General features: G+C 37.6%; 1 protein-coding gene across 1 annotated transcript; it reads left to right on the top strand.

Moving 5' to 3' along the window:
- Positions 1-2,123: 2,123 nt before the first annotated feature.
- Positions 2,124-22,653, top strand: LOC104461697 (wings apart-like protein homolog). Its single transcript, XM_010073375.1, has 2 exons — positions 2,124-2,625; positions 21,575-22,653. Exons 1-2 carry the CDS (start codon positions 2,124-2,126, stop codon positions 22,651-22,653), a joined length of 1,581 nt encoding a protein of 526 aa, XP_010071677.1.
- The last annotated feature ends 815 nt before the right edge of the window (positions 22,654-23,468 follow it).

Raw genomic sequence — 23,468 nt, 5'->3', positions numbered from 1 at the left:
AAGTGATTTATTTTTCCTATAAGAGTTGCATAGAAATGGAGATGTTAATAACTCTTTCACTTTAGTTTCTGTAGCTCTAAAAACTGGCCTTTCTGGTGTAAACTATTTTGGTTACTGGTATAAGTATTTTTAAGCATCAGCAAAATAAAACCAGTAAGTTGGATTTGTTTTGCTGTTTGTTTTCTAGTGTGGGAAGTTTTAGTTTCACTCTTGGATGGAAAATAGGAAATTAGAGCTACTTACAGGGGATGAAAAAAAAAGTTTGTCAACAGTGTGTTTGGAGCACATGTAGCTGATGAGACTGTGGGGAAAACAAGGGTGGAGATGGGGTTAAAGAATAATGTCTACTAGAAGTAACCAGCAGCAGTCTGCAGAACGGTGTTTCACAGCAGAATCCTGGTCTGTAGATAAGCATGTGCCTTTACCATCCATCTTGTCAACTGGTAGGGAGAAGAGTGTTTCCCAAAGCGGCTGTTCTTGTATCTCTTCTGCATTGCAACGTCCGTTTGTCTGGTAAACTCATGAGGCTCAAATTTGATGCTTGTAATTCACTTAAAAGTTGCTCAGACATGGATGACCTGATGAATTGCTCAGTTCATGTGGTAAGTGAAGGTTGGCCTAGTCTGATAAAGGGAGACTATTATTAGTGAGACAGTCTTGCTAGAGCAAAGTGATAGAATTACATTTCGGGAAATCAGTCTGGCTATTCTGGCAGAAGCTGGTCTAGCACTTTAGGTTGAGAAACTGTAGGTGTCGAGATGAAAACTAAAATATGGAAAAAAAGGAGTATAGCACATATTCAGGGAAATAATAAAAGCAGTTGTCTTGAACAAATAGGTCATGTGAGAAGTTTATTAATGATGATTTTAAGCCCTGTTTTTCATATACTTCACTACATATGAAGGCAGTTCACTCTTTAAAAGTTGGATAAGTTGAATTTCTTTGATTCCATAGCTTAAATAAATGCGTGTCGCCCCCTGCCCCCCCCTTCTTTTTTAACAGACTTTTCTCCAGTATGGAAAGTAATTCCAGAGAGAAAGATGGACTCGATTAGATTCAGACTGACTATAAAGAATTCCAATTTCCTATTCATGTTTGAGCCAAAAAATAAGAGACAGACATGCTGGTTTACAAAACTGATATGATGTGTTTTTATGTTGTCATTTGTCCAGTAGTTGAAGTATTTGTCTTGGGAGAAAGAAACAAAGTAGTCTGTCTTCCTTCTTGACTTAAACAAAAGTAGGAACAGAACACACACAGGGAACTGTTTAAATGTGTTCCTGTTTAATCTGTTCATATTTAAACTTTATTCTTTTGTGAGAGCAAACTGTGAATCAGGCTACAGTTGTAACAGCCAGTAAAAAGTCATGGTTTATACTGGTCTGGTTAAGGTGCTCTCCATGTTCTTAGAAGCAGATTAAGAAGTGTCTCTCTGTTCAGTCGGATTCACTTTGGGGGGTGTTTCTTTGTGTCAGTCTTGACCATGGCTGTGCAGCTGGCATAAACCACATCATTATACCGAATAATATACTTGCTAAGTAAGTCTGAGTGTGCAAGAACACCATGAGCTGAAGTTGTCCTCGTTATTTGTGATTAATTGGTATTTAAAATATCTACAGTAACTTGAAATATTCTGACAGCTTTTTTCATTTAACTACAGAGCTTTTTTTTAAAGCCATGCTGTGTTATTGAACTCTAGCAGAAAGCTGCATGTTCAGATGTGGTGAAAATATTGTTTGGTTTTCGCTGATGTTTCATGAAAGAAGTGCCTTCTATACTTGAAAATATAAAATCAGAGCAAAATAGCAAAAATAATGTATTCATAGCAGATTTTTCTTAAGGATCCATTGTGCCATTGTTTTATAAACGTGCAAGTAACTGAATTTCAAGTTAAGTTGGTAGATACATTACTTATTAGAGAAACTTTTGATATAAAGACATTCACATGTAAATGAGTTTTGAGAAAGAAGCAGACAGTGTATCTGTTGCTCAGGTGAAATGTACGGGCCTCGTGCTTGTAGGCCCAATAAAGGATGGAAGTACAATAATTTGCACTAGAAAGTTGGTGAGTTTATGTTTCTTTTTTTTTTTTTTCCAACAGAGAATATGAAACAGGAGCCAAAATGACATCCCGATTTGGAAAGACCTACAGCCGGAAAGGGGGAAATGGCAGTTCCAAGTTTGACGAAGTGTTTTCCAACAAACGGACCACGCTAAGTACAAAATGGGGAGAAACCACCTTCATGGCCAAATTAGGACAGAAGAGGCCCAGTGTCAAACCAGATGTTTCTGAAGTTCCTAAAAAACCCAAAGTTGAAGATGAGGTAACGGAAGATCCATTTGGGTTTGACAGTGATGAAGAATCTCTTCCTGTGTCTTCGAAGAATGTGTCACAGGCTAAAAGCTCCTCTCAGCTGGAACCTGGTGAAGCTGCTCAGCCTGAGGACTTCACTCATCAGCTTGAAGCTAACAGCAGAATTAATCAGCCAGACAGTGGAGAAAATGTTGCATCCAGCAAGAGCATGTCTTTTGACAATGCTGTTCCTCTCTTAAAAGAAAGGAGCACAAGCAAGAACGTGGAAGATGGAGAATGCAAAGGCAGCAGTGCTAAACTCGTAACTGCAGGTACGTTTACTCTACTGTCCAGATAGTTCTGTTATCCTTTGATTTTGACTAATCTACATTTAGACTTTATGTTTTCGGGATTGGTTAAATGTTCTAATAAAATCATGGGGCAATTAATTCTTAATTATAAGAAATTGTAAAGGATATACTATTTAAAAACACCAGGAAGCATTCTGCATTTTACACAGTGGTCTGCGGTCCTTGGTACTCTAATCCTTATGTCAGCAAATTGAGATACAGTGCTTTAGATTCAATATAGTGTGTTAGTCCACCTTGAATAGAATGGCATAATTTCTGAAATTTGTTCTGAGCTCGGTGCATTTGTGGTTTTTAACATGTAGTATTTTGAAGAGTGATGAGTTAGTAATAATAGGATGTTTTATTCTTAAGTTGCTTGCTGTAATTTAGTGCAGGTACACAGTTACTACCATGCAGGTGCAGATAGAGCTTACAACCTGCCTTATTTAATTATTTGGATGGAAGAAGTAGTTTTCTGAACTTAATTTGCACCGAAGTGTATATATTTTTTCATTAACATGTGTTTATCAATGTTTATATAGAAAAACTTTAGACCTATGGAACGGAGTTCTGTTAAACTTCTTTTAGGGGCTGCTTGCAGCCTCCAAAGTGTTTGTAAAATGTCTTAATACTTTTGAGAGGGAATTCACAAACCCCATGGGGCTGAACATCGCTATAATTTTGTTCAAGTCATTCTTTGACAAGTTCAGATGTTATTATATCTCATTAGAAGTTTTCATATAATGGGCTGATTAAAATGCACCTTTTAAAATCGGGCAGAAGATCGCATAAGGTGAACCTTGATGAAGATGACACCTACTGACTTGCTCTGGGTTTTCATGATCAACTTTAAAGAACTTACATAACTTTGCATTCTCAGATGTAGTCAACTCTAGGATCAGAGATTTGAGTAGACTTTTTCAGTTGTATTACAGTTGTAATACTTCCACTGGGTAGTAGAAGATATGTGTAGCTCAGTTATCTGCAAGATAATTTTATTACAAGAAAAAACAAGAAATGTTGATTCGAGCTGTAGTTTGACAGACACATTGGTGTGACATCTAGTTGTCTTTTGATCTTACTGTTTTGCTGCTGAGATATTTCTCATTTTCATATGGTTTTCTGCAGTTTGTTTATCTGTAAATATGATCTACCTTCAGTCTGTAAACAAAATTTCAGTTTTTGCCGAGTTTTGAGTATACTTTTCATAAGAGATTGAATAGATTCATCCCCCAGTACTTAAAAGGAGAAGAAATAGTAATGAGTTTCCTTGGTTGTTAATGAGAGATTGTAGCAGAACAGGTTTAACAGTGAAATGGTTTCCACATAGGAGAGCTTTGTTAGAACAATATTTTTCAGGTTTGAAAAGAAAATGTGAGAGTTGTGGGGAGAAAATGGGATAGAGCTCTGAAAATTCATAGTGTGTGACAGCCCAAGAGGAACAGACTTCAGCAGTTTTATTGGTGCCTCCTGGTTTCAGTATTGTGGAAAATAATAAAACACAATCTTTTGCACAGAAAAACTTTTAACTTGATGAATATTTAAATTCTAGATCTCACTGTCAGATGATACTGTATATACCATAAATATATACAGCTCTAAAAAAAGGAAGCTGTTTGGTTTTGATGGGAGAGTCCATCAGTGGCTGTTGAGTGTGCTGGAGGGAGAGGTTACTTAAACAGTTTACTGAAAGAATTCTCTTATTGCATGCTTCCCTGAAGTATTTGTTACTGACTGCAATTCAGCCAGTAGTAGTGAAGGACAAAGTGGATCTTGACCTGCTTATACTTTTCCTTCAGAATCGATTACATTCTGTTTACACCTAGTCAAATGAAGATAAAACCCCGTGTCATAACTTTCTTAAGAAATTAAATTAAACTGAGAACGAATCTTTGCAAAACATCCTAGGAGGGGCTTTAAATAAGAGTTAGGAAACCAAGACTGTAGTTTTGGTGACAGTGTTTGTTTTGGAAAGTTAGTGTAAATGCAGTTTGGATGGATTGAGCAGCCATTATGTTTGTGTGTAGACTGATCCAAAATAAATAAAAATTGTCTCTGAGTACGTCACTAAGAACATTGAGCAATTAGAGATATTGGTATAGTTAGCCAGGGTGAATGTAGGTACTTCAAAGGCTTCTTTGTTATATTGACTATTAAGTAAAGTTTGATAGTATGAGACTATGTTTCCGAACTGGGGAAAGTTAATTTTATTGATTTGAGGATGGGGGTATGACAGAAGAGGGAACTTAAGGGAGAAAAACTGAGTAACAATAAGAAGGTTATTTCATGTTGTGTGATTTCCTAAGGTATGGTGTATGTGCTTCTACTGCTTACCTGTCCTCACCCTCCCTATAATTATTTCCCCCTTCCTGGTGATGCTTGAACCACCAGGTTCAACTAGATTTGTTCAAAGGGCTTACATGTCTTTGAGACAGCAAGCTCTACTATTGCTGAAGAGGAAAGAAAGGAAAGGGAGGAAAAAAAAAAAAAAAACAGGCAGGCAGGTAGGTAGAACAAGATTACTATTCCCAGTGTGAGAGACACTGCAATGTGAGCTCAACCTTAACCCACATAAAATGGTGTATCTCTAGGTATAGGAAACTAGGTTATATTGGTACTGATATTCATGAAAGTGCTTGTTAACTTGTTTCAAGTGCAATTTGCTGGTCCTTGGCCTGATACTTACTAGACAGTGCATCAGTTAAGGCCTCAAGACTTCCTGATAGCGTGTTCATCACTGTATCTTAGTTATTCACATAGAATAAGGTGAAAACTGTGACTTAATGTGGCTATGGGCAAGCTGAGAGCTACAGTCTAGCCTTGCTAATTCTGCTCTGAATGTGTTATCCTGCCTCAATGTCCATTTCTTTCGGCATTAAAATGAAGGTGATGCAATGTCAGTTAATTTTAACTAATGTTTGGTATTAAAAAGCAGTCCATTTCGGTGGTTGTTGTAATAGTTGTGCAACCATGTAACACAGTTGAGGATCTGTATCTTTTATTTAAAATGGTATGACTTACTGGTCTTTTTTTTAGTAGCCTTCATCTAGTGCTTGTACAATCTCATTTTAAAGGCTTTGAGAAGCTCTTAATGTGGAAAGCTTACCATAATCTTATCCTAATGTTGTTTGAGCAAGACTTAATACTGTAGGAAGAATGTACGTAAATAATCCTGTACGTAACAGGTAATGTACAGATAGTAGGAGTTCAAGTAAATTAGAAATAGCAAGAGAGTATTCGGTATTAATAGCTACTGTTCGGTAACTTTTGTTAAGGTAGGAGGACTTGGTAGCTTTAAAGTCAGTTGTGTCATTGGAAAAATATAATTCTTATCAAGCAAAAATACAACAACTTAGTAGTTAGAAGCTGAGCTTTTTTGTGAGAGAGGTGAAAACCTGCAGAGCAGTACTTACTTGTATTTCTGAAACAGCTTGGTGGGTTTTTGTTTATTTGTTTTTTCAACTGTTAAGCTTATTCTGTAAGGCATAAACCCAAACAGTACTTTACACTAAACTCTCTCCACACAAGCTTTAATATAAAAACACTTATAGCCTTGCAGATCAAATTATGAGGAAGTAATTTTTAAAAATTTTCTAATGAGTTTGTTCTTAGACTGTTCATGTTAGCTTGTTTGTTGAAACTAACATAGTGTGGTTTTTTTTTCAGATTAAAGTTAAAGTCAAAGCTTGATAAATTTTAGAAGATAGTCTGGCATTTCAGAATTTTATTAGTGTATGAATACATTTCAAACTAGATAACAATTTTACCTGCTCTGTCTGTTTCAGTTTAGGGAAATACTACTTCTTGCATTCTTGTGTGTGAGTTTATGTTTTGATGCTGGGTGTTGTGATCACCTGCTGTCCTTTGCTTGTGTGCCACAGTGCTGAGCAGTACAACTCAAACCTTTGGAGGGTCTATCCAAGATGTTGATGCTGCTCATTAGAGAAGACACGTGGGTCAAGAGATGTTTCAAGTGGTTGGATGATGCCGTCTTTGCACACTCATATTCCTGTTTGTGGACTATGAAATATTATTTATTTATGTGAATTATAAATTAAAATAGTAGATATTTAATGACGTTTCTAACCAAGAAGTATTTTAATTGGGCATGGATTAAATCTGATTTGCTTTAAAGCCTATGAGTTTATTTCTTGAAAAAGTGTTTTGCTTGCTGTGGAGAAGTAGAAAACAGCATGGCCTACAATGTCTTCAGAATACAGAGCGGTGTAGGAATAGTATCCATTTCTGCTGTGTTGTGATGCTGAGTACAGATTTTGTGGTTATTGTCTCAGCAGTGCCTTTTGAGGCTTTTTAAGATTAGAAGGACAAATTATTGCATGTAAAGTATTTGTGATACTTGTGTATTTTTTTCCCAACATTTAGAGTAATTATGAAAATAGCTACTCTGCATCTTGTCATTTGTTACTATGTACTGATATTCAAACAAGTTGTCGTTCTGGAAGTAGTTTTGCTCTTGGTGCTGTAAGGAAACATTTGCCTCTTGTCTGCTCTTCAGTTCTTGTGTGTTTCTAGGTAGTTCTTAATGCCCTGGTGTTTCACTTGGGGCTCGTGCACATCTCTGGTAGCAAATCAAAATGGCAAGTGCAGTCCTGCTTAGTAACTTGTGTTTGTGCAATGCAAGAGTGGAGGGATACAGCTGTGCTTGACCACTTCATGACCCAATCTGCACAATTTAGTTTAGTTACTCAAAAAGCATACTGAGTGAATAATTTGCAGAAAATGGTTGCCCTAAAAAGAAGATAGGTCAAGTCATCAGGTCTGTTCCCGACTGACTATTCTGATCGTACATTGGTGAATGTGTCTGCAAAGCCTCTGCATCCTGATTATGTGGGTGGGGGAGCCCTATCTTTAGAGTTAAGTTTCAGCCTCCCAAATTCAAGGTTGTTACATAATGACATTTGACAGTGAGGTTTGCCAGGGTCTTCCTTTCAAGTTGTTTGAAAGCTTCTATTTTGTCTTTAACGGTGGTGACATGGACATTTAAGATAATAGTTAAGTCTGAGTAGTCTTATCTTTCTTCCTCTACAGAGTTGTTGAGCACAATTTATTTCCTTCTCTAGGAAGAATTTCAGTTTAGTCCTTTTCTGTCCAAAAATGGAGCAAAAAGTTGGGGGAAACTGAAAGAGATCTGAGCATTTGGTGGTCTGAGACAGCTGGCATGCACAACCATGATTAAAAAGCACTGCAGCTGTGCTCTGGCTGGCTCAAAGTATTAAGAAACTGATAGCAGGGAAGGGGAAATGTCTGCCAGAAAATATGTATGCCTGTAGAATTTCAGTGTTATGAGGTTTATTTAGATGGCAGTAGTTGTGCTGTGTATATAGATAGGTGGGGGCCTCTCTTCTTCAATTGTTTTTCTTATCTTTTCCCCTTTCTAAGATATCCCATACATGCAGAATTTTCTTGCTGTGTTGGTAGCCCAAGTTCAAACTAGTGTGATAATTGTTCCTTTTTATTGTTACTTACTTATTTGAAGATTTGGTTGTCTTTTTTTTTTTCTTTTTTTTTTTTTCTTGGATGTTCAGAAGTCTAAGAACTGAAATTCTGACTAAATTTCAGTATTTATACTGGCTTGCTAAAATAGAAATACAGGAATAACAACAGTATTTGGGAAGGAATCTTCTGATTTCTCTGACTTATTTTTCCTAATGACAGGGAAATGCACACTATGTCTGTCCATGTACAGAGCACACAGACCTATTTCCCCCCAATCTGTAACTCCTTTTTCACAAACAGTTATGAGGTTCTTAATCCCTTTTTTTTGGAATCCATACTTTTAAAGCCTTTCTTTCTTTATGGACTTGTACAATGACCACTTAGTTTTTAAAAGGTCAAACCTCTGACTGCTTCTTAACTTCTTTCATGTTTGAAAAGTTAAAGTAACTTTGCATTCAAAACAGTTGGTCAGTGCTTATAGAAGAAAAAAACCTGTAATATGCGTATCTGTTAAGCATGCCAAAGCATGCAGGAAAGCAGAAAACAGTTGGTAAGGAAGCTTTTCCGGGTTCAAACTGCTGAGATCTTACAAACTTCATGGAACATGTTTCTCGAGTTCAAATTTAGCTCATATTTTAAGAAACCGCTGCTGTGTTCAGTAAAAAAATTTCAACCTATTTGCATAGTGTCTGAATTCAGACTGACTTAGCCTAGGAATACTTTTGTTTTGACAGTTCCTAGTGCTGCTATGTTATAATATGATTTAATAACTTTTTTTAAGGGCTCACAATACAGGAGTCGGTGAACACAAGCTTTTTTGGCATGTGCCAGCCCCTTGTGTTGCCCACTTGTGTTGTTTTCCCTGCAAGGGGGAAGTAGTTAGCTTCTGGATCAGCTTTCTCCTGCTGTTCAGAGGAGGGCAAATGATGCCCTTCTGAGCTACCAGCGAGTGTGTCTGTTTCACTGGACTTTCCATCAGAGGTGAACACATGATACTGCTAGTTCAGGCTCTGGTAACTCTTGTATTACAGAGTGGAGCAGCTCTTTTGATCGTTGGATTTGAAGTTGCACAATTGTTTGTCTCTTCAGGACCATTGTATTTTTAGATTTCCAACAAAGTAGTCTCGCTTGTGGTGTTGTAGAGTTCTTCAAAGCTTAATTATTTGCTGGAAGACAAAAAATCATTTTATTTCTGTAGGAAGGGGTTTTAGCATTGTTTACTACAACTGCAATTTCTCCTTCATTTGAGAGAGTTGTGGACTTTGCATGCACGTTGGGTGTGGGCATTGGTAACGTGCTGTGTGGTATGTTGGGTTTTTATGTAATATCAGTCAGTGTCTGTAGAGTCACATTATAATTTATGTTATGAATGTGGATAGGTACACATGTGAGACCGTAAGTTAGAAAAAAATCACTTTTGTCTATCACGAGAAGAAAAACAGACTTTAAATGAGGTTTTCAGAATGCTGAGAGTTTTAAGCAAGATTAGAAAGAAGAGTGAAGGAGGAATGTTTGAAAGACAAGCTGTAAGTCTATAGGTGCGACTTGGACAAAAATAACTTACCTGGGAAACAAAAAGAGTTGAAGTACAAGGGAAGTTATAGGGCTTTACTTTGGCAGAAATTGAGAGTCTGGTGATAACCAACCAAGGTTAGTTTTCAGCTATACTTTAATAGGAGAAGGAAATGTCTTTAGTAATGAAGGAGTAAATTAGTAATTTTGAGTTTTGATGTTTTTCCCCCGGATGTTTGCTGGGAAGGCAGTTGTGCTGAACACAGCACTATGTGCAGTTTGGGTGGGTAAGTATGGATAGATTGTTATGAAGCTGGTATTGAGATATTCAGTGACTTAAGGTACAATGAAAGATGAGTGATCAGGCAGAATATATAATTATTGCTAGCTGAACAAGTAGAAGAAGGGGGGAAAAGCAGCTAGACTGTTACTTCAAAAACTGATGTCTTCCCATACCCTTGAAAATTGACCTGAGATAAACGCAAGTGATTAGCTCTGAATATTTTCTGTGCAAGAGGGAAGGTGGTCATGTCAGCCTGCACCCCTGTGAAAGACTTCCGTTTCCATTGAAATACAAGGATTGAAAAAAAAAAAGATTGTACACTAGCTGGTGGGAGGTATCATATTTTCACCAGCCTAAGACAACCTTTCAGGATGCCTGCTGACAGCATGTTTTCCCAGTGGAAAAAAGTCTACGAGGAATTACTCTGTATGGCTTAAACAAGGGTCCAAGGTGAGAAGCAGTAATGTGGTGGTTAAGGTTCAGTTTTACAGGGTGGAGCCACAGCATGATGCGTGATTGTACTAACAGCACCAGAACAGTTCATGTTCTGAAAACTCAAAAATCTGCTTGGTTCACTGAATTAAAATAATGGTTTAGTAGAGATGCTGAACACTGTTACTAAATTGAAAGGCTGCATCTAGGTGATCTGAGAGAAGAAACGGTGTCTTCTGTCTCACAAGCTGTATGTTTAGAAGAATAGCAACTGTAATTGACATGAAGAGATATAATGTAACTGAGAACTTGTTTTGTACATAGTCTTAATAAAGAATAAATTCCAATTTTTCATATAAATTGCCTTAGAATTTTGATACTTAGGGTGCTTGAAGGGAAACAAGACAAACTGTTCTTTAGGAAAATAGTTCTGTGATGGCAGTAAATTGGATCTCATCACTTTAGGGTTTTCTGTGTAATTCTTCTGCAAAAGAAAATGCCACTTAAAACATCTGCAAAGAGGCAAACAGTGTCTGTCCAACCTGCGTGCAAACTTGTTGGGAACCCATTTTTACTCAAAGAGAGTAAAGAAACAGAATTACTTAATTTGTAATCATAGCCATGGGTGTGGTAGTTCTATAATTTAGGTATTTCAGTGATTGTCAGCCATGAAACTGGCCTTGAAAGTCTAGTCTTCTGAGCCTCTATGCTTCTTGTCTTCTGTTTATGCCTGCTAACAGGCACTGCTTTTCAAGATCTTACGAGCATCAATGGGTAATGATGGATCTAGGTGGTAAATTTTACCCATTTCTTAAAACTATGTATTTTATATTCAAAAACATTTTTCTGTTTTTTCCGGCTATTCAGTCATAGGCAGAAAATGGATCAAAGGAGTTTAGTTTATAACTTTTTCTCCTTACCAACCGAAATATTTTATTTCCAAGGTAGAGTAGAAGAGAGAATCTGTAGTAAAATTCGTTTTCTTATTTGGAGAAAAGCATGGCTTCTCTGCAGTTGCTAGTTTTCTGTCCAAACTAGAGAAGACACTATGTGTATGCCTTGTTTGGGCTCTCTTCCCAGAAGTGGAGAATGTGATACAAATACCTGGTAAAGATTCCTCTTTTCTCTTAGCTTGATTAGCTTCAAGTTGTAGAGTAAAGTGGTGTAGCTGTATGCTTGTGAACATTGTTGATGATGTAATGGAGCTGCAATAAATGTTTCTGAGTGTTCGGGAACATCAGGCAGAGCTGTAGCTCGTAATAAGCATAATAAACTGTTTCCTTCATTCTATGTCAGTGGTCTGTTCATAAGCTGTAGCCTGCTACTGTGTGCCCTCAATGGCTGGAGGAACCTGAAAGCCCTGGACGCACTTTTTTTTAATAAGCTTACTGCCTTTTTTCCTTGATTTTTTCATACTCATGCTTTGACATCTGTCTTAATAGTCAGTTGTCTATTTGAAGAGAAATAAAGAAGAATATAAAATTGGCATCCTGCCACCTGACTGGCCTTTTAAAGATTTATTTGCTTCTGACTACCTTGAATATTATCTATACATGCACAATGAATTCTGTGAATTTATGTGGCTAATACGAAAACAAACCTAGTTTGAGTTTGTAGATTTGTTCCTGTGTCTGGTAATTGAGTCATGCTCGTTTCTGTATTAAAATGATGGGCTTTACAGGTAGTTACACAGCAGTGAAGGTAAGGTCTCATGTTACGAAAGCTGTAGAAGGCAATATTTCTTGTGTTCGTAGCTTGGAGGATGCTTTGGTCTTTGGTTAGCATTCATCAAGAATTGCTAGAAATGAGGGAAAACTAACCTGGAGTTCAAGTTAGTAGCGTTAACATTTAATACTGGAAACTCTTCTGTGAGTAAATAGAAATAAGATTTGTTTTGTTTATGTGATAATTTGACATCTTAGCATGTTTTCTGGGTATACCAAGGCTAATGTTGACTGTCCTTTTGTTTTCTTCAATTTCATAATAACATTCATACTTGTTAACCAGTTTTGATCAAAGTTTGAATGGTAAGGAGAGATTTCAAAGATACACCGCTATTTCACGGGTCATGAAAAATGGCAGAGTGAAAAACTGAGTTGAATTGATTTATCTGTTCCCCTTCTCTCTTGTTGACATGCTGGTAAGGCTAATGCAGTTATAACTGGGTCTCTAATCCATTTTAAAAGGCAGCGGCAAGCTGACTAGCCAGCACGTCTTGCTGTGCATGGTCCGCAGTGTCTGCTGTCTCCTACCCAGTCAAACAAGTTGATGTTGAGGAGGCTGTGGGAGGTGGTGGTTGAATTGTGGGGCAATGACCTTTGTTCTGTGAGCCCCGAATCTGTTCAGGACAGAAATTTACACTAGAAGTCATTGTTCTCACAGCCTAAGAGACTGGTCTGTGCTCAAAGTAGCTTAAAAATAGCAAATAAGTTACTGCAGCTCTATCACGGAATTGTTAACCGAAGCATATAGTGTTTGACATTAAGCAATTAGTGTTAGACTGTTAATGATGACTTGGTTTTTATGGAGCTGAAAATGATGTTTTCAGACTTAGAGTCAAGCAACTTAGTCTTGCAAGTTAAATACAAATGAAATTAAAATGGGGACTGGGATGGAGAATGCATTTGTTGATGGCTGATTTGGATTATGGTGTTTTTTGCCAAGAAGAGCATTTTGTTTCCTAATGGACTTTTTCCCTTGATTTTGTTTCGGATTCTATCTTGTTTTGGATTCTACCTTGGTATGTACTGTACTGTAAGGATCACAGTGTTATCTTTTCTGCAAACTTCAGTATTTCCTCTTCAAGTAAGAAGGCTCTGTGAAACTTTTAATCTCCTGTGAGATAAGAATTTTTTTATTACTTCCCCTGTCTGCGTTTACCTGTTCACTGCTTTTAGGCCCTGCCTGGAGCAGGTTTTGACCAAGTTTGTTAATGCAATGGTAAATGCCATTATGGTGAACCTTGAGCAGCAATGAGGATGGTTTCTTGTGATGTGTACCCAAATGCTAAATGTATAGCACTAAGTGATCAGTCAGTCATATCAATACAGTTTCATTACTGTAAATATTCTAGTATGTCCTCAGTGATGATATGAGTAAATACCATTCTGAGCTAAAAAATTTTCGTAAGAATCTGTGAACCTGTCCAGGCAAAAAGATAAGTAGCTCTAGTTTCACAAAACAGAGCAACTCTGGCAAGGTGTGTAACAAATCCTGGAAAACACTTCAGGCTCCTGGGACCACTTATGCAACCTCTTAAGCTCCTGTTTCCCCTCAGATGTGTATTTTCTCCTCTCTTCTCCCCTGGTACTTTCAGGTAGTTTCGGATGTTCCCTATCTGTGTCTCCTTTCAAAATCCTCAGTAGCAAAACTTTGCAGCTACTCATTGAACTGTTTCTCATACTAGACTTCCTTGCCTGGCCACTCTGGAACCTGCCGGCCTGTTGCAGCTATAGGTAATACAACTGGGTTTTGCCTGTTCTTTTTGATCTGTTGATGGTGGTTTCTAGGTCCTGGGATCATGCTCACTTGTTTCACAAGACAGCCTCATACTTACAGATTATGTTGGTCAGTGGCTGTCACAGCACTCTGTTGCTCATACCAGTTTTCCCTTCTGTGTACTTGTCATTACCAGAGGTGAGAAGGAAGTAATGAATGTGTTCCACAGCACTCTAAGCAGTGGAGGACAGTCGAAGGTCAGGTTTAGAATTACTCATATTTTTGGTGGTTTTCAAAACCTTTATGCATTTGTCTCTGTGTTTCTTTGCCATTTTGTATCAAGTGACTGGAATAAATTTGCTGGTTGTGGAGATAAATTGCCAGATGGTCTCTCTTGGTTCTTCTAGCAATTTCTTTTTCTTATTTCATCAATAGTCCAGAAGTGAAGTTTTTTGAGCAAGGTGAATAGAGACATTGCTTGGAGTCTCCTTTTTATGTTCACTGCCTGACCTAGAAAGCAGCCTGAATTAGTACCAAAGGTCCTGCTCAACTTGTCTAGCATGGCTTTGGCTCTGGAAAAACTGTTAGCCTTCACTTCTTTAGTTCTGTAAGACAAAATGTAACTAAACATTGAAAGTAAGAAGCATATTGGAAGTGGCCTTTCTCTTTTCAGGTAATAACTAGTTTCCTTAATAACATTCAGCTTAAAACACTTTTTTTAATGGATGGCATACAATTTTTAAAAAGTGATTTTTTTTTTTTTTTTTTCACTCTGGCAGTTTCTGAAAGCCTTGCAATTTTTTTAGACCTTTCACCATCTCAACAATTATATTTAATTATATGGTATCTTTTGTTATTACTGTGTCCGAACTAAATGTTTTTTGGGATGGGGAAATATTCCTTCCTTTTCTCATATAGTACAATGAATAAATAGTAATGCTTCTGAGGGCTATTTAGGAGTGCATTTTCAGGTAGACATTAGTTTCTCAAGAAGAAAAACCTTTTAGAATAAGCTTGAGATGTATTATGGGTACTTACTGAAAAGAATAAAATTGAAATCTGGGACATCTTAATGTCAAAATTTTCAGAGGTGTCCAGCTGAAGGATGTAGGTGTCCTATTGCTAAAGGAAATTATATTTTTTAAAAAAGTATCTAAAAAAATTTAAGTGTAGAATTACATTCTTCTGTTTGTACATGATCTTAAAAAATGAAAAGGCAAGAGGTAACCCCGCTATAGCTACTTGTGGTAGCCAGAAGGCATTTTCTGTTTTGTTGGGTATGTTGAATAGCATTTGTTCCATCTAATAGGTGAGTGCCTATATTAAAAATGTGTTTTTAAAAAAGTATGAACAGAATAGTCTCTTTATATCTTGCTAGTCTAAATGATATAAGTTAGATGTTCTTTTTTTTAATGTGTAAAGGTTTACTGAAAAAGCAAAGGATTGTTACTAGAAAAGCAGTGGGATTTGTAGAACTGTTTCGTTCCCACTGTTTGAATATTTTCATATATCTAGAGGAGTATAAACTATTATTGTATAAATTTAATATCTTGCAGTGTTTGGACTTGAGTTTTTGTTTCTAATGGTCATCTTACAAAGCTGGCTGGGAGAACGATCATAATCACTGAAATACAGCTTTGTAAAATTTGGTCGTGTGTGTGTCTCCGTGAAAACCTCTCAGTGTAGGAAAGAGTAGAAGTTGCACTTTTTTTTTTGTCCATCAGCAATTCTTAAGATGTCCCTATCTTCTTGCTCATGGCATAAACTGGAGCATAAAACAAAGCAACAGGTATGTAGGTGTTTTTCTTTATCAGTTAATGTTTAATTTAGACCTGCCAGTCATTGGTTCTCCCACACTCTGGTAGTTAAGTTCTAGAGATTTCAACATAAACCAGATCGTAATTGCTACAGAAGATTGTTATGGTTCTTAGAAATATTGTGCTAGTACCTGCAAAAAGAAAGACTCTCTGGTGGATATATTGCTGATCTGATATTACTTGTGAGACTCTGGTATTTAAGTCCTAAAAGAGCCTAATTGCAGGTAAAATAGTGACAGAATGAGGGGGAATGGTTTTAAATTAAGAGAGGGGAGATTTAAGTTAGATACTAGACGAAAATTCTTCATGCAGAGGGTGATAAGACACTTGGAACAGGTTGCCCAGAGAAGTTGTGGATGCCCCATCCCTGGAGGCATTCAAGGCCAGGCTGGATGGGGCCCTGGGCAGCCTGCTCTAGTGGTTGGCAACCCTGCCCACGGCAGGGGGGTAGATAGGTCCTTTTCAGCCCAGTCCATTCTATGATTAAAATTGGGACAAGAACTTACAACCTCTTGAACTACAGAATATCTAATAATTAAAAGATAGTTCATTTTCTCATATTCACTCTGCTTTCTGTATGTGTAAATAAAATTATGTGTTACATGTTTCCTACAGTCAAGCTGCTGTAATAGTTGCTACAGATAAATATAGTGATTTTTGAAATCAGCGTTATTGGGACTGCTGGTATTGTACACCTTTGGGCAATTAGCAGGTGATTTGCAGTAATTTCTGATTCTGAAGCATCAGTCTGACAGCTATTGACCCACTGATGAAGTTAAACCAGTGTCTTGACAAAGTATCTGTTGAGGAAGTATTCCTCTAAATGTCACTGCTTAGTTTTCCACTAATGCATTATGATGATCCAGTTTTAAAGCCACACTTCCTATCTGGTGTACAGTAAACAGTTTACTGGTTACATTTTCTGTCAGCCTTGCTTATCATTGGAGTTAGAAAAAGCTCCTTGCTGCAGTTACTAGGACTTCTGAAGTACTGGGTGGTTTTAAAATTATGTGTCTGACGGGCACAAAATGAAGGAGGAGGTTAAGGGCCACTTATTTGCTGTTTAACAGTAACTTTGTATTCTGTATTAAATTACTAGCTGAGAGTGAAAAATTAGATGTAACGTTTTGTTGATACTTGTGGAATCTTTTCAGAGACACCTCAAAATTATAAGTTGCTTATGCACATACTTAAAACGATGCATAGTTTATACAAAGGCAACAGAAGTCCTGCTGTGGTACAGAAAGAGCTGTTAATGATGAGTGTTTGGCTCTTAAGATAATTTCTTGAAAGACCTTTGACTGGGAGAGAATGGATTTGTTATTTATCCATCAGCTTGAGCTGACTAGAGAACTCACCTTTACAGATGAAGAGAAACAAGGAGCTCAAGGCTGGAAGGACTGGATGTATGGGGCTACTGCCGTAACCTAGTCTGGTCAAATTTTACTAATATGCAGGTGTACTAATGCCTTGTGTGGTTATCTTGGGTCAGTACCACCACCACGTAGTGGCAACCTCCCCGGCTTCCCCTCCACCTCCCCTCCCAGTGAGATGGGAAAGGAGAAGAAAAAGTGGAACCTCATGAGTTGAGATAACGACAGATTTTTTAATAATACCACATGAGGAAAACAAAGGAAAGGAGAAATGACAATAAGGCAAGATATAGAATACAATGGAAACAGTGATACAGTGAAATTCTCACCACCACGAGCTTCACAAAAGAGACCCCTCTCCTGGCTAGCTTCCCCTTATATCCCGGGCATGACCTTAGCATGGTATCGAATAGCCCTTTGGCTATGCCCACCTCCCAGCTTCTGTGAAGGATTAACCCTATCCCAGCTGGACCCAGGACATATCCCTTTGGCTGTGCCCACCTCCCAGCTTCTGTGAAGGATTAACCCTATCCCAGCTGGACCCAGGACATATCCCTTTGGCTATGCCCACCTCCCAGCTTCTGTGAAGGATTAACCCTATCCCAGCTGGACCCAGGACAGTGGTTTTGGTGTTTCTCTCACAGGCGTGGGAGACTGGCATTGAGGAATTAAGAGCTAGCTCACTTTGCTCAGTTTTGTACTTGGGACTGTTGGGAATGAGCACAAGAAGAGCAGGCAGGTTGGATAAGTGTGAAATTGGAGATGAGAGTAAGAGCCACTCTGGAAAGAAAAAAATGTAACAACCTCAGTGCAGCAAGTGCACAAAAACCAAAATGGAGAAAACAGATGTGAAGAAGGATTGTTCTTGTCATGATGCATTTCTCAACTGATGCTTCACTTTGTCCAAATGAAGCTGCTGCAATAAGAGAGTAGAAAGTTTTGTTCCCTTAATAGGTCACAGGCTAGACGGGAATGTGTTGCCTGCACAGAGTACTACAAATATTAGGCTAATTTTAGTGCATTCTAAAATATTCTAGAACAATTTGTTTTTTAGTGTATGTAACTACATCATCAGAATTAGTATTTTCATTAAGAGTGAATTTTAGTTACCTGTTTGGATTCAGTATTACTTGGTGAATTATCTAATACATGCAACTTTTTAAAATAAAAGCAGCACCATAGTTGATGTGTCAAAAGGGTCATCTTTCTTACAAAGACCTGGTGGAGGATGGCTTTGGCTTTTGGTTATTGACAGAGTAGATTCTTGGCAAGGGACTGAAAAAGTGGTTTCAAATGCTAAATGCTGCTTCAGAACTGATAAATAAACAGAAGAATTCAGTGAGTAGTAAAAGACTTAAATATACACTTCATTAATGTCTTTGCTTTTTGCATATTAAAAAATCTGGAGTTATAAAAGACCATTTGTTAAAGTGTGTACTATAGGGTAGTCATGATTTCTGTGATGTGCTAGGAACAGAGTGTAAAAAAAAAAAAAACACAAACCTAACACACAAGACACAAAACAACACTTCTTCAGAGTAGTTGATTAACTTTTTTTGGAGACTGATTCCTTGGTAACTTTTTCCATTAATTTTTTGTCAGTACTACTCATGTGTATGAGCTCTCTTTCTATATATAGATATACATGTATATCCATCTCTTTACGTATCTTTGACCTCTTCATCCTGTTTTCCAGGCTTGATGTGTTGATCATCTTTTCTGCTTTAAAGTACAGACTGTAGCTGAGATGATGATTTAAGCTTTAAGACAATGTAAAATTAGATTTCAGCTTTTTAAATCTCAGAACAGTTTCCTGAATGATTTGGCTCTTGGGTTGTAATGTGCATACACACACATGTGTTCTATTCCTTCCTTCATCTGGGAAGATGAGATTTGATTTGGTCCTGGTATGAAATGTGTCTCTTTAAAATCCCAGACTTCCTTGGGGTGGGAAAACCATTCCCTTTCAGATATGCATACTGAAACTTCTTCCTAGTGATTCAGTAAAGTATTGTTTAGTAAGCCAAGACAGGCATGTTTTGAATGTACTCCTTTTCAATGTTGCTTAGACTTTATTAATTCAAGTAAATATGCACTCAGATATAAAACAGTACTGGTGAGGCTGCAAAATAGTCTATTTTAGTGAGAAAGTCTGAACATTTTTTGAATTTAATTTGCTGGCTTTCATGCCTAAGTATTATAGTAGTCTTCAGTTGCTCAATAATATTAAACATATGGGAGGAAAAAGGAACATATTGTACACTGTCAAACTCACTCTTTGATTACAGAAAGATTAGTCTTGGTTGGACATCTTAGATCATCACAAGCATGAGACTGAAATGGGAATAACAAGTTTTCTTGTATAATGTATTGATATTGAAAAAGATTAAACAAGAGTCCGTCATTGGGATGGCTAGGACTGATATTCTTTAGGGACTTTAGTTTTGCGTTTCATATATTTCGTGAAGAGCTTTTTTATTTCTAGCTGTGTATATCAACTTCTGTGAGACATCTCGGCTGGACTCCCTGAAAATTTAGATGCAGTTTGGGAGATATTACTTGTCATGTCTCCCTGAGGAATTTGAGCTAGGATTAAACCAATTTCCTCCAAAACTTGACTTGGTAGTAATTTATTTTACTAGAATTTTCTGCTTGCACCTTAAAGTTCTTTTATGAACTGTATGTGCAAGGATGGCGTTTAGATGATGCCATTCACATTTGAAAGCAAATAAACAAAAGACTGGAATGGTACTGATTCTCACTTTCCTCATCAGGAAAGTTGAAACCTTTTGGTCAGTGCTATGAAACTTCTGTGCCGCTTGGGTAGATGGCAGCTGATGAAGTTTAATGCAGTCAGGACCAGTGCTAAAGGATGCTAAAGCTTTCATTTTACTGAGGAGTTTGGGAAGCGTTTGTTACCTAATAAATTTGAACCTTAGTGGTTGCATTCTGCCAGTGGAGCCTCTTTTATTATTGTAGCATTCTGCACCTGTGTCTTTTAAGTATGTTATTTTCTAGCATTTTTTTTTCTACTTGTCCCTGTCCCAGGTGCTTCTGTTTCTCCAGTTTATCTCATGATGTGCTACTGTTCTATTCATCAGTCTTCTGCATTCCAGTCAGACTTATCTGGCTTCTCCTGGCCCAGCAGCCAGTACAGTAAGCGTTGATAGTAATGGTAGACACTTTGGTTCCTACCAAGTGTTTGGTTATACTGTCTCAGAAATTTCAAAGAAATTTCTGGTTGTCTTGTTTCCAGGAAATAGCACGCTTGTATTTCTGGCTATCTTTGTGTGTGGGGTGCAACAGCAGAGTAAATTCTGGTGCTAGATGCACTGAGCTCTTGTTGGTATTCAGGGAAACCAAAGGGAGCGGTTTCCCTGCCAGTTTAGAGGACAACAAGTGAAAGACTTAGTACTGTCTTTCTTGGTGTTACTATTGTGTGCATTCTGGTCGACTGGAAACAAATCTTAGAAAAGTTGGTTTCTTACAGTGGAATTTGTTCTCTTTGACAGCATCAGATGCAAGTGCAGCTATGGGTTGGAGAAGTGCAAGACTAACTTTTATTAGCAGCTCTTCTTTAGACCTGTAGAAGTTCATTGTAAAAACCTGCATTTCAGAAGTTACTTCATTTAAAATTGTGATGAGAATTGAATTTTCTCTATTTCTTCTGGAAGTCCAAATATTTTAATTTGAAACAGCAAAATAAAATAACAGTTGCTGAAGTTGTGTGCCATTCTGTTCAGGGTACATTGATCAGAATTTACGATACAGTTTGTAACAGCACTTCTAGTACAGATATGCTAGTGGATTACTTTAGCAGGTTTTAGTAACTTGTACAGTTAGTGTGTTAGGCAGTGAATTATTGGATAATTGTCGGGAAGTTTACTGAACTTCATCACTAGGTTCTGTTAGTGGGTTTAATTTCTACTGTGATGATGCCTGTCTGCGATCTAGTTCTTAGACCAGGAATATCTGAATGAGCAGCTGTAACCTGCCCATACATCCCCTTTCCTGACTACAGTAGGCTAAAATAATGCGTCTTGTAGTATTAAAAATGAATATATGCAAACTTATCTAATTAATTGTTTCATACGTTTTGTGGTTCCAATATTACCTGTTCAAGTTCCATGCAAAAGTGAAATGTGCTTAAAGTAGGGCATCTGAAGGAAATTGACCACTAAAAATCTGTATCGCAAAACGTTCCTTTGAAACACTAGTCCATTTGCAATAGCTTGGTGTAAACAAGGATGGGGGGTATGTTTACATAAGAATAAAATACAATGCTCATAACCTGTGTACAAGAAGGTACAGTAGGTTGTAGATAAATAAGTGGTTGTATTTGGGGTTTACGGTTTTTTCTTGATGTACATGTTTTCAGAGTGAAGCTTATTTTCAAATAAGTGTGTATTTTTGCTAGAAATGGTGAGAAGATGTTATAGCAAAAAAATGTAAACTGGAAGGCGTAAAACGTACAAACGTGGGGGATAAGGACCTCTTTAATGTTGTTTGTCATTGAACACTGAATGTTTGCCATTATATTGTGACTTTTCAAAGTTGTCCACAAGGGTGATTATTTTTTTAATAATGCTTTTTAGTAATAAATTTGTCTTTTCTTGTAGATAAAATACAGAATTTGAATGAAGATAATGAGAACAGTCATTTCATCTATGAGAATGCTGAAGACAGTAACAAAACCAATGCTGAAACTACAGACCCTGCTGGATGCAACATAGAAGCCAAGGACTTGCCTGATTCTTGGGACTCCCACGTGGCAAAATCAGCAGACTCTCCATCAGAAACATCTCAGACGAAGGGGCCATTAAGAACTCACTTGTATGAATGGGAGGATGAAACTGAAGACACCAGAACTGGAGAGTATGTATTAGATATTGACAATGAACATCTCTCAGAGATGAAGAGCAAGGATGAGGAGTGTGATAAAGAAGATAGTGAAAATCCAAAGGAAGCCATTAGTGAAGAACTTGTCCAAACTATTCCTAGGCCAAGCAACTGTAGGACATATTGTCGGTCCAACAAAGCAAAAGCGCAGGGGGCAACCAGTTTTGACAAGCTAATGGATGGCACTAGTCAGTCTTTATCCAAAGCAAACAATGAGTCAAATAATGATGGTCTGAACCCAGCAAGAAAAGTTGCTTTAAGTAGTGGGACCAGTTTTAGAGGGACAGTTGGACGGACTAGAGACTACACTGTTCTACATCCATCTTGCTTGTCAGTTTGTAATGTTACTATACAGGATACCATGGAACGAATTGATGAATTTACCACAGCAGCCCCTACTGACTTGGGAGAAGCTGGTCGCTTAAGAAAAAAAGCAGACATCGCTACTACAAAAACTACAACCAGGTTTCGACCAAGCAATACCAAATCCAAAAAGGATGTCAAATTAGAGTTTTTTGGGTTTGATGATCAAGATGAGGGAGGGGGAGATGAAGGTGCCTCTAGAAGTTCTGGGAGTTCCAATTACAAAATCAAATACTTTGGGTTTGATGACTTGAGTGAAAGTGAGGATGAAGATGAAGAGTGGCAGGTAGCAGAAAAGAAAGCTAACAAAAAACGAAGTAGAACTACACCATCATCTTCACTGCAGTCAACCTCTGACAGCAATGAAAACTGTTCCCAGGATAGCCAGCTCAGTACTAATGCAGGTAAGCAGAACTCTTCTGGAATACATAGTTAACATTTAAATTTAGTTGACCTTGTATTTTGTTCTTTTTTGCAGTATGCCTAGGAGTTGGTTGAATGGTACAACTGATTTGGAAATCTAAAAGTTAATTTTGCTTATTTGTGCTGTGGTCCTGTCTAGCGTTTCATAGTTGTCTTGAAGTATGCTTTATACCTCTTGATCTCTTGCCAGATTTAAAGTTTCTTCTTTTTGAACAGAAGATTCCTACCTTTCGGTGTGTTGAGCATACAGGACCTATGCCTGGAAAGCAGGTATCTTCCCACAGAATCTCCACATCAACCCGGAATTGCGGAGCTGAGTGCAGAAATTGTAGTAGCTATTGGAGATGTGAAATATATTTTCCTTTTTGTGCTTTTGAATGCGCTTGTAAACAGTTTGGACCTTTCTCAAATTCCATCTTATCTGAGGATGCACAGCTTGAGGGAGAGGCTGTGGGGACCCATGGAGTACCAGTCAGTGGACTGGGTTTGGGTATGCCTCCGCATATTGATGCATTTCTGCTTTTGCTTCCGTTTTCATATATCTCCATCTTCTGCATAGGTGGTACGTGTGCGTGCGTGTGTATGTCTACACACACATGAGTAAAGCTGTTCACACAGAATTTGCTGAGCAGGTTCTGGTGTTTGAGTGCCTTTGAAAAATTAGATCTGCTTGGTGATCAGTTGGGTCCCATGTAATGACTTTGATCAGGGTTGAGGTGTATTGGTCAAGAAGAAAACGTGTAACTGGTGAAAGGTTACTTTTAGCTTTTTCTTTTTGAAAAACTCTAGTGCCAAATAATCACTTGTATAGGGATAAGTATTTTAAAA

This window comes from Pterocles gutturalis, unplaced genomic scaffold (genome assembly GCF_000699245.1).
Source record: "Pterocles gutturalis isolate BGI_N339 unplaced genomic scaffold, ASM69924v1 scaffold14757, whole genome shotgun sequence".
NCBI classification, from domain to species: Eukaryota; Metazoa; Chordata; class Aves; order Pterocliformes; family Pteroclidae; genus Pterocles; species Pterocles gutturalis.
This window is presented reverse-complemented; position numbering and strand designations above follow the sequence as displayed.